The 17,613-nt window shown below is 42.0% G+C and overlaps 1 protein-coding gene across 1 annotated transcript in view; it reads right to left on the bottom strand.

Moving 5' to 3' along the window:
- Positions 1-710: 710 nt before the first annotated feature.
- The window catches only part of LRRD1 (leucine rich repeats and death domain containing 1), a 337,071-nt gene continuing 320,168 nt past the window's right edge, over positions 711-17,613 (bottom strand). The window contains exon 6 of the mRNA XM_086941848.1: positions 711-3,950. Within this exon, the coding sequence (XP_086797974.1) occupies positions 3,767-3,950 (184 nt within the window). The 3' untranslated portion in view covers positions 711-3,766. The remainder of the gene's footprint in view (positions 3,951-17,613) is intronic.

Raw genomic sequence — 17,613 nt, forward strand, 5'->3', positions numbered from 1 at the left:
CAAAACAAAACATATAATGGTATAGCAAAACATAGCATAGCATACCAAACATAACAAAACATAGCATAGCATAGCAAAACATAGCATAGCAAAACAAAGCATAGCATAATAAAACACAACAAACCATAGCATAACAAAACATAACATAGCATAACAAATCATAGCATAGCAAAACATAGCATAGCATAGCAAAACATAGCATAGCATAACAAAACATAGCATAGCATAACAAAACACAGCGTAGCATAGCATGACAAATCAAAGTATAGGATAGCAAAACATAGCATAGCATAATAAAACAAAACATAGGATAGCAAAACAAAACATAGCATAGCATACTGCATCACACAGCACCACCACAGCATCACTCAGGGGACCCACAACATCACTATGCGCTACCACAGCATCACTGAACGCCACAGCATCACTCGTTCGCTATCACAATATCACTCAGCGCCACCACAGCATCAATCTGTGCAGCCATTCAACAACAACTGGTTCAAATATGTTCTCTCAATGTTTCAAGCTTTATTACAAATGTAACAAAAAGATGTTAGTATTTCACTTCTGTTCTTGAATTTTCGTAACAATAAAATACAGTGAACATAATCTTCACAAAAGTTATTTAGAAAAGTTTAAGCTATTGCCATTATAAATTACAATAACTTTTATTTAAGTATTCATTATTTAAAAAAATGAAAAGCCGTTGTTATTTGTAATATTAATACATGTAAGTCACGTAAATACGACACATATTGCATTACAAATGCAATAGGTGTCACATTTGCGAAAGTTATAACTATTGTAAATGACAAAGCTAATAATTTCCCTATTTTCAAAAACAAAACATAAATAAAAAATTTGTCATTTACAATACTAATAGCTCAAACTTTCCTAATGCGAGACCTGTTGCATTGCAAATGCTTGTTAAAGAAGGGTACATGGCGGCAATGCCGTCCGACTTTTGTATTTCATCAATTATTGAGTAACGTGTATCGTGTTGGAATTTTGTCTGTATTTTTAAAAAGCATTCTGAGAAAGAGAAAAAGTTTAAATTGATTGCTTATTGCTGAGTTTAATGTATTTTTAAATGTATATAATGAATTGACATTTTGTATTTCCTGCTTTTATGATTTTATTAATCTTTCTAGTTATGAAGTCAATATTTGGTTTGGTAAAGGTTGAACATAATAAATCACACTAAGAAGTGTGTTTAAATGACAATGATGTCAAAACTTGGTGGCGGATTGTTGTTATATAGGGGATGAAAGTTAATTACTCAGAAATGGGCTTGATGTCAGGTTTTCAAAGAAACCTCACCATATGTGTACCCAAAGATTGTTGTCGTATGAGGGTTCTTTACTGGACATTTTCTTGGAAGCTCATTGGCGTATATACATGATTTTAGTCAGTAAATAGTTCCACATACAAATAATTGATCTGGTGTACTGTAAGGGTCTTTGGCGTTTATATATGATTGTTGTCAGTACGTAGTTCGACAAGGAAGTGATTGACCTGGTTCACTATACAGGTCCAAGTCTAATTATTCTTTTTATTATGTCATGAAGAGTCATGGATGCGTCTTTGTGACCAAGACAGACCATAGTAACTAATGTTAACTAATGGGAGCGGGTCAACCAGTTCATGTTATCATTAAGGCCATTTCTGGAAATTACACCCAACGTTGTTCTTTTTGTAACAGGTTGGTTTCAGCATTACTTTTTGTGTGGTCCACCGTCTCCAGGATCACCCATTGTAGTTTGTTTGCATTGTACTTGTCTGTCAGATAATGGTTACTCATGCGAGTTGTTATTTTCTTGCATCTAATACTGCTGCTGTGCTTCTCTTTTCGGGTTTTGATCTTTTTGTAGGTCATCCCTATGCACCCTAGATAACATGGATAAATGATCATGTAGATCACATGAGTGGTGTTACAGTTGGTATGTCTTTGTAAGGTCCATTTGAAGTTGATGTAGAGATCTAGATAGAACATTGGTGGCTTTTGTTAGGTGGCACGCTGTAGAGGATCTGCAGGGGTAATAATCTATGACTGGTTATAGCCACCGTGTTAAGGACAATGTGGTGGTTCTTTTTTGCAGCCTAGGTGGTTGTGTGTAAACTAGTTGGTCACATATGTTTCTTCCCCTATTATGAGCAAATCTTGGTTTTGTCCAATTCAGTAACCCTTAGTTAATTATGCTTCAGTTTTTATTAATCACTTTTTGAATGCGATTGAAGACAATGTTGTATGTTGTAACGCAAGTTAGGATATCTGTTTTGGTGGTACGTCCTGATTGTTCAAGATGACTTTCTCTGTTTTGATATCTGGCCCGTTTGTAGCGTCTATGCACAATGTGGTCTGGATAATCACTCTCTCTTCGTTTGTGAGATAGATCATTTGCTTGGAGTTTGTAGTCCTGGATATTACTGCAGTTTCTTCATATCCGTAGGAACTAGCTGTACAGAAGGTTCTCCCGCAGAGGACATGGGTAAAAGCTATTGAACTTTAATAAGCTGTTGTAGTCATTTGCTTTGTAATACGCTCTCATTTCCCTCCCCCCAAAATGGGTGACAAGCAATATCTCCCTGTGAGTGAATGTACTTACAGTAATGTCTTTAGAGTACTGGAGGACACTGCCCCTATCTCAGAAAAAGTTATCTGGTCTCATGAGGTCCTGAGGAAAGCGACTGACCAAACCAGGCATAGAAAGCTGACATATTTAGACCACCAATGTGAGATGTGAAGGATCAGTAGTTCATACCCAAACACGTCCTTAGTTTTGAACCTTATCATATTCCAATATATATTAAAGTTTCTTATTTCGGTGCAGAAGGTAATTCTATTCACTATCTCTACAGATCCCACCTAATCCTACATACACAAACTCTCTTTCCTAGTGGAGATGTTACCTATCTGGACTAACCCCATGTCCAGGTAGGGGACCCAATTATGAAACTATCCATTATGTTACCCCAGTGAAGATGGTTGGAACTAGTGGGTGAGGGTCTCCTAAAATTGACCAGTGAGACTCTGGAATTAGAATTGTGAGGTTTTACTCGCCTTTGCACTATTTTGCTGTAGTAAGGACATGATTAGTATGTAGTAATTAATGTTAATTCTTAAAACAATGATATTGTGTCTACCAGCCTTAGGCATTTGGCAACGATGTTTGATGTTGACATTTTGGGGCACACTTAAAAACCCGTACTCATGCATGGAAATCTACTAAAATTGTAGATTTCTAGGTATACACCTCTTTCTCCTAACCTTTTGTTTGTCAGTTGTCTGCACGTGGATAGCCCACATATTTAGGTTTAGGGAAAGGTGCAATTACATGCATTTCCAATATTTCTTTCCTCAGGTGGAAAACATTCTATAGGGTGGAATCTCTCACCTTAGACCACCAGGATATATACAGTCATTTCCACCCTAAATGAACACTTACAGTTTTTTTGAATTGATTTGAATGGTTGCACCCCTGGGTACACTCATCCTCCCACAACTTTCCCCAGCATATACAGCCACTTGGCACATCATCCAAAGCTGCAAAACTCCTTCTATCATAGTAAATATCCACAGGGCATGATTGTCTGGGTCAGGATTTGTCATTTTCTGCCGCAGATTACACTTTTTAGGCACTTCTGTGAAACTAAAGCATGCAAAATGTTTTCAGCATCAGACCCGAAAGACGCCAGATCTTTACATATGAATACTGTTTTTTCATGGTTGAGCACCACTTCAACCCTTTGCTTGTCTTGCAGCGACCTAGAATTTTATTGCCTGCCCAAAGGTTTTAAAATTTCTAATTTCTTCAGCTAGGGTGTGCAAATCTGCCATGATTAGGACTCTGATGATTTGCTCAATCATCGCTGAAGGTGCACGATTGACTTGCTGTTTTGTTTTCCAAATGTTCAGGACTTGGAGAACTTTGTCTTGTAGCTGAAGAGACCTAAAAAGAAAAAAAGTTATTTGTCGCCGTATAGCATAACTCTAAATATGCATCATCATTATGGTCATGCATAGGTAATGCAGTTTATATATATTTTCATTTAATTAAAACTATTTGGAATATATCCCCTCACATGCTTTTCGGAGACAGGGCCAACCAATTTGTTTTTTTGCAGCACAACCTTTTAACATATATTGGCTAAAACATTGGTTTCACAGGCTTTTCTGAGGATAAACTTGGGGAACCAGGTCTGGAACAATACCAAAGAGCATCATTCCTCTGCAGAAGAAAATCATGTGTGCCAAAGAAGACTGTCCCCTGCTTTCTCAGTGCTACTTTCAGGACTTACAGCGTTCACTCAGATTTTAAATCTGCCCTCTATCTTCCAGCCGCCCACAGTTTTTTCCTGATTCCCAAATGTCCTCCTTTCCAGTTTTACCTCCTCTTCTAAAACATGATGTTATCAAGCTTGGCGAGATCACAATTTTAAGTACATTCTATCTCACTCCAGTCAAAGGGGAGCAAAGGGGAGCAAATGTAGCAGAACAATTTGAATTTGAAGTAATTCATCCACAATACTTTTTTCGGAACCAGAATTCCTCTAAAACAGGAATGCTTTCAATATTTCACCAAGTGCAGGTGACGCATTTTATCCCTTTCAATTGAATTTGGCCCTCTTGCCTGCAGCCCCAACCTCCACTCATTTGAAAGTGTTGAAATGCTGCTATTGCATATCTGTTCTGCCGGTCCCCAATGACTTTATAAGGCATGGACAAAGTGGCCCCGGCCTGCCAAGGTAATGTTATGGAATTAGCCTGCAGTACTGTTGTAATACTCCTAGCGGGGTGCAGAAAAAAATGTTTTAAAGTGCCACCTGGGCAGGCACCCTTTGCAGAACAGCTTTTCAACCTTAACCCTTGTACTGGGAGGTAGTGAATGGCATTTCATTTTTTTAAAAAAGGCTGTCTCATGTCTCTCTCCCTACTTCCCCATACCTCTTTTATCTGAGCCCTTTCTCTTTATCGCTTTCTCAACCTATCTACATCTCTATATATACCCTATCTCCACCTCACCTATGCCCATCTCACCTTTCTCTTCCAATACAGAGCTCTTCCCACCTCTCTCTAGTACTCTCTGTTCTATCCCACCATCTTTGTTCCCTCTCTATTCCTCAACTCTCTCCCCAACTCAACATTCTCTCTGCACATCTTCAACTCACCTCCTGTAACTCGATACCATCTACTTCACCTCATTTTCACCCTTATCTCTCTCCTTACATCACCTCCATCTTTCTCTATCACGTCTCTACTCACATCTCTCACCAAATCAGCTCTCTCTCTCTCACAGTACCTGATCTCTCAATTTACTTCACCATTCTTTTATCACTTTACCATCTCTCTCTTTTTCTCTCATTGCCTCCACTGCACCTCTGTCACTACTGTAATCCTTTCTCGCTACCTCTATTTCTTTCCCTGCCTCTTTAGTTCTGGCTTGACAGAGCAGATGTCTGCAGTCCTTATGGGATGAACAGAAAAAGAGGTTCAAGAAGCAGTACCAAGACAAGACTTAGGCTCTGCCCACATGATGCTTAACACAAATATTTTTTTTAAACCCCACAAAATAAAATGTTTTATTTTAGTAGAATCTTGTTCAAATCCTATTTGATCAACTTCCCATATTTCCTTCTTGACCAAGTTAGGACGCTCAACAGTAATATCATGGGGTAATGTGGGATTGTCCCATAACGGGATGTAGTCATGCTCCCTAACTTATTTCAACTTCAGCATCTGAATAAAGCCATATTTGAGGGTTCCTGGAATATTTGGGCTAGCTTTATATATCTCCTTCGTTAATTATACAGCAGCATAATGGTTCAATAAATACATCAAGAAGCAAAGGAGAATGTCTGGTCTCGCTTTCTCTCTTAAGTTGCCCTACCGAGGTAACTTCCATGAGTAAATCAGCCTGTGTGTTCACATACAGAAAGTGCAAAAACCTGCTGATCCCAGAGTCAAGACCCACACTTGTAGGAAGGTCTAACTTGAGGTGGCATACTGGGGAAAAAACGACGGCTTGGAATGCTTTTGTGAGCGATTACCACTGGTTAGATAAATTGCAAGCTTTCCTCCAATCACCTTTTGTATGTTTGACAGAAGGCCGAGTGCAACAGGTCAAATGCCTTCTCAGATCCTAAGGGCCACACAGTCCATAGGTGCTAAGGGCCAAATTTAGGGTTTGGCAGACAGAGTCAAACAAGGCCAAGTACCCAGTTCACTAAATTGATGATCCGTCTGCTCTAGAATTGGGCAGACTGTCAGAAGTCTGACAGCAGTGCCCCCGCTGGCTCCAAAGGCAAAAACTATACAGTGATTGCCTGACAGAGTTGGGGCTGTCGATGTAGGTGCAGGAGGCTATCTGTCCTTTTTAGGACCGACGTTTAGATGTTCTTTTTGTTTCACTTTCGGACCATCGGGGAAATTCTAGCAGTCCCAAAAAGAACAAGCATTTGCAATGCAATAGGTCTCGCATTAATTAGGTTTGAGCTATTGGCACTGCTAAATATTGCAACACCAATTGCAACAAAAGTCTATAAATTGTAGGCCAAAAAAAGTGTATTTATTTTTGTAGCAATGGTGGCATGCTGCGCTTTAGATGAATATGTTCAAAAGTAAAGTGCGCCATACTGCGACTGCTACAATAGTTAATTGTGGATGCGTTAACAATTAATGTGTGCAGTGATGGCTGGTGGTGTGTGGGCCTGTAGAAATTGTGCACCGATGGCTGGTGGTGTGTGTGCCTGGTGGAAGCGTGCACTGACGGCTGGTGGTGTGTGCCTGGTGGAAGAGTGCACTGACGGCTGGTGGTGTGTGTGCCTGGTGAAAGCATGCACTGACGGCTGGTGGTGTGTGCCTGGTGAAAGCGTGCACAGACGGCTGGTGGTGTGTGTGTACCTGGTGAAAGTGTGCACTGACGGCTCTTGGTGTGTGTGTGCCTGGTAAAAGCGTGCACTGACGGCTTGTGGTGTGTGTGCCTGGTGAAAGTGTGCACTGGCATCTTGTAGTGTGTGCCTGGTGGAAGCGTGCACTGATGGCTGGTGATGTTTGTGCCCAGTGAAAGCGTGCATTGACGGCTGGTGGTGTTAGAGCCCGGCGAAAGCGTGCACTGACGACTGATGGTGTCTGTGTCTGGTGAAAATGTGTTTGACAGTGTGGTTGTGTGTGCGTGTGGTTGTATGTGTGGTTGTGTGTGTGGTTGTGTGTGTGGGGTGGTGTGTATGTGTGGTTGTGTGTGTGTGGTTGTGTGTGTGTGTGGTTGTGTGTGTGGTTGTGTGTGGTTGTGGGTGTGTGGTTGTGTGTGTGGTTGTGTGTGTGGTTGTGTGTGTGCTTGTAGTTGTCTGTGTGTGGTTGTGTGTGTAGTTGTGTGTATGGTTGTGGTTGTGTGTGTGTCTGCAGTTGTGTGTGTGGTGGTTGTGTGTGGTTGTGTGTGTGGTGGTTGTGTGTGTGTGTGTGTGTGGTTGTATGTGTGGTTGTGTGTGTGGTTGTGTGTGTGGTTGTATGTGTGGTTGTGTGTGTGGTTGTGTGTGTGGTTGTGTGTGTGGTTGTGTGTGTGGTTGTGTGTGTGTAGTTGTGTGTGTGTAGTTGTGTGTGTGTGTGGTTGTGTGTGTTGTGTGTGGTTGTGTGGGTGTGGTTGTGGGGGTGGTTGTGTGTGCTTGTGGTTGAGTGTGGTTGTGTGTGTGTGTGTGGTTGGGTGTGTGTGTGGTTGTGTGCGTGGTTGTGTGTGTGCTTGTGTGTGTGTATGCATGTGTGTGGTTGTGTGTATGTGTGTGGTTGTGTGTGTGGTTGTGTGTATGTGTGTGGTTGTCTGTGTGGTTGTGGTTGAGTGTGGTTGTGTGGTTGGGTGTGTGTGGTTTGTGTGTGGTTCTGTATGTGTGGTTGTGCATGTGGTTGTGTGTGTGGTGCACTTTTGGTTGGAGAGGGTGAAAACAACCCGTTCAGCCTTTGAGATCCTTCTGCACAATTCCATTACTTATGTATGTGGTCTAATTAATCCTCATTGCAAAAATGTTGATGTTACCCCAAATCACTTTGCAAAGAAAATTTTGGAGTGAGGCATTGAAAGGTTCTAAATGAATTTGGGGCCCACAGAAGCACAAAAATCAGCCAGCTGTATACCTCACTGTAATACAACTAGTCAACATAGACTGCGAGCAACTCAGAAATATTACGCTGAATCAAAACCAGTCAAAGGTGAGATGAATTCCTGTGGCCCTCTATTTTCCACATAGGCCCTCCATTCAGTGCTTACTGAGGAGTCTGTAATATAAAACAGACTCCTATTTATGAACGCAAGAGCAAACATGTTTCAGTGGGTGGCTCCAATCTTGTTTAGGGACGACCCATCATCTACAACAGATTTTCCCTGAAAATGAAATGTGCTGTGAGGCCTGATTCACTTTCTTCTCAACATCCAAGGACATGTGTGAGGATGATCAAGCAAGGCCTGAAGGCAGAGGACTTGCTTAAAGAGGAAAAGTTTCTAAAGTACCTCCATGGAGGTCAAGATACCAGGGAAGTCAGATCAACAAAGAACTGTATTAGAGGAAATGAAAAAAACAGAAACCGGCCCCCCACAAACCAGAAACTGTATATCCAAGTGGTTCTTATTACACATGAAAAAAGTACATGAACCAGCAGTAGCAAATAATAAAAAGCAAACGGCTCTTACTTAATGAAAGGTGAGACCTATTGCATTTGTAATGCTTGTTCGGTTTAGAAATGTATTTTTATGATCCAATGGTGCTTGGCTACAGGTCAGTAATTAGCCAATGCTCCTTTCTGTTCCTCCTTCTGTTTGGTGTTGTTAAACTGAAAGCGCCATGGAGTCTAACAAATCACAGCATGTGGTTACAGACAGATTACTTGGCTTTTAGCTGCTAATTCCTCACTAACAAAAGATGGTGACGTAGATTAAATTGACAGATTTATGTACCAGACAGTAAACAAATTGCTAGAGGGCATGTGTCTGTTCTGTGGGAAGTCTGTGTTTAAGCAAAGATTTAACAGATGGTGAGTACAACGGTAATGAAGGCTCTGGAAGATGCCTTAAGGGTGTATTGCAGCTTGAGCATAGATTGTAATCTTTTGTAGTGCTCCTTAAGCGCCTCCTGGGAGACCCTTGGGCTCTCCTTCACAGGTGTTTATGTATAGTTTCTCTTGCCTATGCTTACTGTTGTGCTTTTCCTCTTCATTTTATTTTGAAGCACTAAACATGGTAACTGCATTATATTTGTAGGCTACGGCGAAATGGCATGTATGAAATGGATATATATGTGTGTAAGCCATTCGAAGATTAAGTGGTATGCCTTATTAATCACAAAGAAATTAGTGTCATTAAAAGGCTGATGAACCAAGCGAACTCGCATGGATTTTAGCGTGTAATTATTGGTTGTAGCACATATTCTTGTAATTAATATGTTAAAACTAACTGCCAGATTTGATAAATCACCGTATTATTATCGGCATTGGAAGGCTGATGAACTGAGCAGGTTTGCATATATATGTGCCTATGCGCCCTAGTTTCCGCTTCCCCACAGTTTTTGACATTTTAATTTGTGCTTGTAAGTGTGTTTCCATGTTGTATTAAGGTGCCTGGAAACGGGGCACTGGGCAAGGCAGCTACAAATGTAGCGATGAATATTAAATATTGTGTGAGCCCCAACTGTATGTGCAAATGCATAGTGTTTTGATGTGGAATTAAGGTGCCTGGTGACGGGACGCTTTTCCTTTAAATGCGCCCCGTCACCAGGCACCTTAATTCCACATCAAAACACATGGTGCCGCAATATTATTTCACTGTGTTAGCTTTCACGGCGCTTTGTTTTCCAGTGGTTTTCCTTTAAATGCGCACAACAAAGGGCCGTGAAAGCTAACACAGTGAAACAATATAGCGGCATCGAGTGTTTTGATGTGGAATTAAGGTGCCTGGTGACGGGGCACTGGCAACATGTGTGTGCGCATTTGAAGGAAATGCGCCCAAAAACAAAGCGTTGTGAAAGCCAAGCAGTGCCCAGTGAAATAAATAACGGCACTGAGTGGTTTGATCTGTAATTAAGGTGCTTTATAAAACAAGCCCTCTGCATTGCGTGGCGGGGGGAGGGAGCACATTCCTTTGAAGTCTGATGGGGGGCGGGGGGGCGCATTCCTTTGAAGTCTGATGACGAGGCCGATGGTGTTTCATGTGCATGCACCTGAATCACCTGAACTGTACGTGATCCGCAGGCAGCTAGGTAGACTTTTCGGACTGCTTACTAGAATCTCGACAAACAAGCATTGCTAAAGCAATGCTTTAGGTTGAGACCTAAAAATGACCTCTACAGCCTGGATGAAAACCCTGAGCGTGTCATGGCTATTTTGTTTTTTTGTTTTTCAAAATCAAAGTGCCACTTTGGAAGTGTGTTTCTGAAAATGTTTACTGAGAGGCCACCTGAAATACTAAGGCCGCAAGGCAACCTTTCAGTACCTTTGGAGGAGACATAGTGGTGGTGGCTTCTCTAAAGCTACCAATATGGCGGAGGTAAATTATCTTCTCTACTCTGAATAAGGCCCCAAACATGTCTTGTCTATGTCGATTTCCTTCTCAAAAACATGATAAATTGGAATATGATAGATAATCATGTATAAAGCCTAATTATGTATGATCAGTTTGTTTATCATGCTAGCCAGCCTGTCCGCCATTATTGTCATAAAATTCTTATAGTCTGAATTTAAAAAACTCAATTGGTCTCTATGAGCCACACTCCCTAGGATCTATTTTTGGCTTTTTAAATATAATAAGATTCCTTCTTTTGAAAGAGATAGGAGAAGCCTCCTCTTTACGGATCTTATTGAAGACTGATATTAGGTGAGGAATCGAAGTATCAGCAAATAGTTTATAAATCTCATTTGGGAGGCAGTCTTCCCCGTGTACTTTATCGGAGGGTATAACCTCTTTGATTTCTTTACCTGCTATGGGTTGCAGAAGGTATTTCTGATCCTTATTTGTAATTGCATTCTGCATGGCTTTATTCAGGAATTGCATGATGTCAGTTAGTAAAGAGGTAAATTCTTGATATTGTGCTTTCTAATATTATTGAAAAAATGTTTTATTAGATTATGATTTTAATTCTGTGTTTCCAAGTTTTTTGATCTGTCCTTGTCTACCTAGGCAAATGATCTACCTATTTTATTATTCTCCTAGAAAGTATAAAATGCATTGTCTAGCAGTACAATAAGTTTTTCACCAACGTGATGTACTACATTGTAAATTTGTTTGAACTTTTTCATATTTTCAGGTGTGGTTGAGCATTTGACTTCTGATACTCATCTGTATTTAGTCAGGACCTCAGAAAATGTAACCCTTAAGTGCATCTCGTGCAACAGATCAAAATCATCTTTCATGTGTTCAAATTCATAAATAAATGTCTTTTCATTTAGGCCATTCACATACAACAGATTTACAAACATTTTACAACTGTTTTCCTTCCTTTTGTTAATTTATACTTTTGTACATTTCAACATTCCTGTTACCATCTTTACTCTTAACATGCACAATCCTATTTCTTTATGATGCATTCCGCCCTTGATCTCCCACAACCTTGATACACTCTAAAACTCCTTGCCCACCATCTTCCCACCTTCCCCATACATCCCCCGACCTGTGGATAATATGTTACCCCCTCACTCCACATAGATGCACTGTTAAGCATTTAAAAACTTGATTGTACCCTCCCAGCCATCCCATACCCCCACCCGTAGATCACTTCTACTGGTTCTATTTAATTCATCCTGCTTACTCTTTTCACTGGGCAATGAACTCTCCAACTTCGGACGTTTCTGAGAAAACGTGAAAGGAGCCCAGCCAATTATTTTTAAACGATGCACCAGCGGTCAGTGCGGCAGCTACGGAAAGGGCTCGCAAGTTGTTGATTAAAACTTGCATCTCACATCGACGGTTGGCTGCTTCCCAAGTCCGGTAAATAAAAAAGTAGAGAAAAAGAACCCTTGTTAACCCTTGTTATCGTCCAGCTATCATTTGGATCTGTTCCTTAACAATAGAATTGTGGAAGTAAACAATAAATGTTTTGGGTCTGGTTCTAAATCTGGCTTTCAGAGGAAAAGTTGAAACTTTGGTGATAGAGAGAGATCCGGGAACTGAGAAGTAATGGATGCATCATTACAGAGGTTTTCTTTCAATAAAGTACTAATCAGTTGAACTATTTTTTGGAAAGTCCCACTAGTACACGGACTATCCGCAGCTTGATTCTCTAAGTCCTCACAATTCTGAATCATGGATTTAACCTCAGGGCTATGTTTTAATTCAGCTTCTAGCTTCCTTTAAGGTTTTTTCTAAATTGGCTACCAGGGATTTGGTTGCTTTCTGTGCAACCATGAAAGTTATGATCACCTCATCCATTGTGGCTACTTTTTATTTCCCAGACCTTCCATATCCAGAACTTGACAATTGGATTTGCTTGGTCAATCTGATCTCTTTGAGTGCACTGTGAAACGTATAATCTTCCAGCAGCTGCACGTAATCAGGATGATCTCTGAGTCAGCAGGAATTGGAATAGCAAGGTGCATGACAAGGTAGATCAGCCTCCATCAGGCATCTCACTGCAAACTCAGTAGGTCCATTTCCCTCTCCAGACATCCCTTAGCAATGTGATAACATAGATGAGAGGTTCTGTCAGTTGATCTTAAAATGCCCTACCAGCTCAAAGTGACTATCAGGTTCACCAAAGCAATCTTCATTCAGCAAGTTCCTACTAATGAAAAGCATTGCTTCAAAAAATGGCCACCCTCTCTACTGGAATTCCATTATGAGTTCACCCACAGCAGCTGACCGGGGAAACCACTGGTGACCTGGCAACTGTCCGCTCTGACTAAACATTAGAGTACTAATATTATAAAACAAAGGCTGTATGAAGCAAATTCCTTCTTATAAATGGCTTTTTCCCAGAGATTACCTTAGTTGACCACCAACCCTAGCAGCCTACTGCGGTCTGCAGGATTCCCTACTTTCTGCAAGGAGCCATATCACATTTCATAATCTGCAGAGCTCTAGCATGGTCTGTGGAGGCCACTCATGTTCCTCCCTGCCTAGGGTGGTTGCACTTCACTGACAGTCTGGCCTGGTCCTGGTTTATGAGGATCAGAGGAAATTGTGGTGCTCATCAGTGGTGAGCACCATAGTTTCCTCTGATCCTCATAAATAGGGTGAGGCACATCTACCTTGTGGTGCAATGCAGGAGCTGTGTGAGATCACAGAGTGCATATGTGGCATGCCTTGACCATGCCCCACCAATGGTTCACATCTGCTGGACTGGTGGATGGGAACATTGGCTGTACATTTGCAGCTGCTGCTATTTCTCCTAGCCTGTCCCTCTATTTGGGAAGGACAAGAACCTAAAAGTGTTCTGCAAAGCCCATTGGGAAGCTAGTGATAGGAAGCGCCATATTCTGGTGTGTCTGTGTGACTCTCTAACAGGGCCACGTTACTACAGGCTCCCAATTGCAGTCTGCCACAACTACTACAGTCCTAGCACCCTAATCATTTATGGAGAATCCCTGCTGGGGCATGGCGGCAGCATGCCACATCCCTGCTGAGAATGTGTGCAATCAGACAGCAGGGTGAAGAGGCTCACTACTCCCACAGACATGTCCGCGCTGGTGTCAGGAGGGTTGTTCTCTGTTCTCGGCCCCTCTCTGAAATGATAGTATGGGCCCCAAAGAGGCAGATCCTAACATGCTCAATTTAGTTCAAGTCATTTGTATCACACTGATAGCACACTCATTACATTTTAGTTATCCATGGTACATCAGTGTTAGGAAGATGCGACCAGCCGCAGCTCGTGCAGGTAAGAGCGGTGGGGCTGGGTGGGGGCGGATTTTGACAGACGACGATGAGTGAAAATTTAAGAAATAATTAATTTTCTCTTGTCGCCGTTGTATAGAGCTCCCTGATTCTTCTAACAGGGACTGCCTGTGTCCTCCAAGTGCCTTGATTGCCTGTTTATTCACAGCCTCCCTGTTTCCTTTTACATTTTTGATGTTTAAAACCTACCTTGCATCTCCTTTTCCTGTGTGCATTTGTATAGACTTAGTGCACATTTTTTATTGAATACCAACGGATGAGGTATAGGTAGGTGTCCGTGTTACATGTCTCAATCTAAATAAACCTATTAATTTCTTACAGTTAAGGTATAGAATTAAAATAGTGAATTTTGAGGGGTTTTCAACCCTTTACTTGAGGGTGAAGAAACTTCTTTGTCTAGCATCCTTCATCTTAAGTGAAGACTAACCTAAAAAGAATCTCAGAAAGACCAGTGCCTTCTAAAGTCTGAACTTCCCCACTTGTTTGTACTGCACATAAATTTACTAAGGACAGTTTTAGTGGATCACGTTTATGATAAATTTTATTAGACCATCTTGGAATCGTAAAGTAAGAGTGTATGCTACAAAACCTTTCCAATATGGCTGCATATACATATATGTGAATACTCAGTGGCAGCTATCTCTGAATGTTTTATGTTATAAGAATAACAAAACCTATTGCAATATGTGCACCTATGGATGTGTGCCATCTTTGAATTAGTTTTGCAATACATGCAACCAAAATCGTTCTAAGAAGGATCCCTAGGCGTGGCATGTGTGCACATGTACGGATGGCTGTCTTTGAAGTTTGTCAGTTATCATGGAGCAGTAAACAATAATAAAGTAACTGAAAACCTTCAGAGATGGCAGCTCATGTATGTGCATGCAGGTATGTACAATGAGAGGGAAAAAGGAGGTGCTAAAGAACAGGTCGTCCTCCTAAAGAGACGTATGTAGAAAAAGAATCCAGTGTCTGGGTTCAGAGACTGTCTCGTGTAGTGGCTACCTCCAAATAATGTTTTAGTGTAGCTCTTGAAGAAAGAAAAATGTCTTTCTTGTGTTCCCCTCACTCACCGGAGTTTCCTCACGGTGACATGCTTCATCATTGGGGTCATCCCAGTTCTCTACGAAAAGGGGCGTGTTGCGACTTGCAAACTACGTAGGAGCACTGTTAAAGTGAAGGACTATGTGTGGAGTGGAAAAAGTGGAGTGGATGAGTGTGTGAGTGTTAAAAATACCGTGCTAGTGGGCCTCAATGTTTTATTCTGCTCCTAGACCGGTATGTTAGAAATGGGGTTTATACTGTGTACCAACCAATAATGTGGGTGGGTTCAGTATATGGTCAACATGTTTCACGCTACCCCTAGCGTTTCGTCAGGACCATACAGGGGCCAGCCCTGTATAATACCACTCCTAAAAAACCTGAAATTAGGATCAAGGAATTTGTTAGTGCAAAAATTTTATTTACAGTGAGTGACGCTGTTCCTAATTGGTACATGCGTGGTTCAGAATACATACGCTTGACCTTTTGGGCGAATGTATTGCTCAATGGTGAACCTGTAAAAGAGACGAATAGAACAAAGTTAAGAAACACCTCGCCCCAATCTCAGCCGAGATCGGGGACTTTTCGTCCTTCAAGAAGCTCGTTATTAATACACGTACATACATGCACCTAGTCTATATGGTGTTGTTTCACCATATTGGTGCGTGCACGCTTTCAAGGTCCGATGTCTGATCGCTAAATTACACTGGAAGTGAAAATAACGTGAAAATCCGTGACAGACATACCGAGGTGACTAGACAGAAAACAGTGAACACACATTTTTAACACAGAACCAGAGAAAAAATTCCAGATATTGACATTTGCAGGTGCTTAATGGCACATCATGGTCTCTTAGGGGGGCGGTATCGCCTCGATGGAAACAATGCTAAAAAAAGGGGTTGCAGGATTGTAAAACACGTGGTTAGTTGTCGAGCGTATTTTACCTTGATAATGTGTAGGAGATTCGATCTTGTCTTCCCTAGCTTATGGGGCCAGATGGTTACACTTACTTCCTAATCAGCAATGCCGCGTGGTATTACCTAGCTGCTTCCCCTCGGACCGCATCTTGCAAAGTGGTCCGTGGGTTCGGTTTTTGTTTACTCTGGTTTCCGGGTTTGGAAACTAGACTGTGATGTCCCGGCGGCCATCTTAGGTGGATGCCAATGTGCCTAGCGTAGGTCTTTCTTCTATTCCCTTTGTTTTGGTTAGTGTAAGTGAACCTGATCCGGTTCACCATTGAGCAATACATTCGCCCAAAAGGTCAAGCGTATGTATTCTGAACCACGCATGTACCAATTAGGAACAGCGTCACTCACTGTAAATCTAATTTCAGGTTTTTTAGGAGTGGTATTATACAGGACTGGCCCCTGTATGGTCCTGACGGAACGCTAGGGGTAGCGTGAAACATGTTGACCATATACTGAACCCACCCACATTATTGGTTGGTACACAGTATAAACCCCATTTTTAACATACCGGTCTAGGAGCAGAATAAAACATTGAGGCCCACTAGCACGGTATTTTTAACACTCACACACTCATCCACTCCACTTTTTCCACACCACACATAGTCCTTCACTTTAACAGTGCTCCTACGTAGTTCGCAAGTCGCAGCACGCCCCTTTTCGTAGAGAACTGGGATGACCCCAATGATGAAGCATGTCACCGTGAGGAAACTCCGGTGAGTGAGGGGAACACAAGAAAGACATTTTTCTTTCTTCAAGAATGAATGAATGAATGAATAAAGTATTTATAGAGCGCACGGTGGCCAAACGGCTTCCTGGCGCTGAGCTCTACTGAACAGAACAAACAGGGCCGAGGAAGTTAAGCGGGGTAGGCCTGGGCAAACAAGAATGTTTTGAGCGCTTTACGGAAGTGTGAAAAGATGGGGATAGAACGCATGGAGAGAGGGAGGGAATTCCAGAAACGGGGGGCAAGAACAGAGAATCTGATTCCACCAGTGCGGGATTTGCGGAAACAGGGAACAGTGAGGAGGGCCGAAGAAGATGAGCGGAGGGTACGGACAGGGGTGTGAGAGGAAATCAGAGAAGTGATGAACGCCGGAGCAGAGCGATCAACAGCCCGGAAGACTAGGCAGCCTAGTTTAAACAAGGAACGTTGCAAAACAGGAAGCCAGTGGAGGGATTTGAGAACAGGGGTGATATGGTGAGTTTTGGGAAGGTGAAAGATGAGTCGGGCAGCCTGATTTTGGATTGCTTGAAGGCGACGGGTTTCGTAGGCAGGGATACCCACGAACAAGCTGTTTCCATAATCAAGGCGGGAAGTGATGAGGGCCGAAATAATAATTTTAAGAGAATCAAGGGAAAAGAAACGGGAAATATTTCGAATAAGACGGAGGGAAAGAAAACAAGAAGACACAACAGAACTGACCTGGCCATGCATTGACAGGTCATGGCTGACCTTAATGCCCAGCGTTTTGACAGAGGGGACAGGGGTGGGAGGGGGACCAAAGATAGGGGGCCAAAAAGCAGAGGACCAAGGGCTGGACGAGCCGCCGGTCAAGACAAGCTCAGTCTTGTCTGGATTGAGCTTGAGGTGATTGGCGCCCATCCACCCCGAGATGAAAACCAGAGTAGAGCGAAAAAAAGATAGAGAATGAGAGGAAGAGGAAAGATCGAAGACGAGCTGGAGGTCATCTGCGTAGTTGTACACAGAGACCCCCAGATCGAGAAGAGAGACAATAAGGGGA

This window comes from Lissotriton vulgaris, chromosome 10, assembly GCF_964263255.1.
Source record: "Lissotriton vulgaris chromosome 10, aLisVul1.2, whole genome shotgun sequence".
NCBI classification, from domain to species: Eukaryota; Metazoa; Chordata; class Amphibia; order Caudata; family Salamandridae; genus Lissotriton; species Lissotriton vulgaris.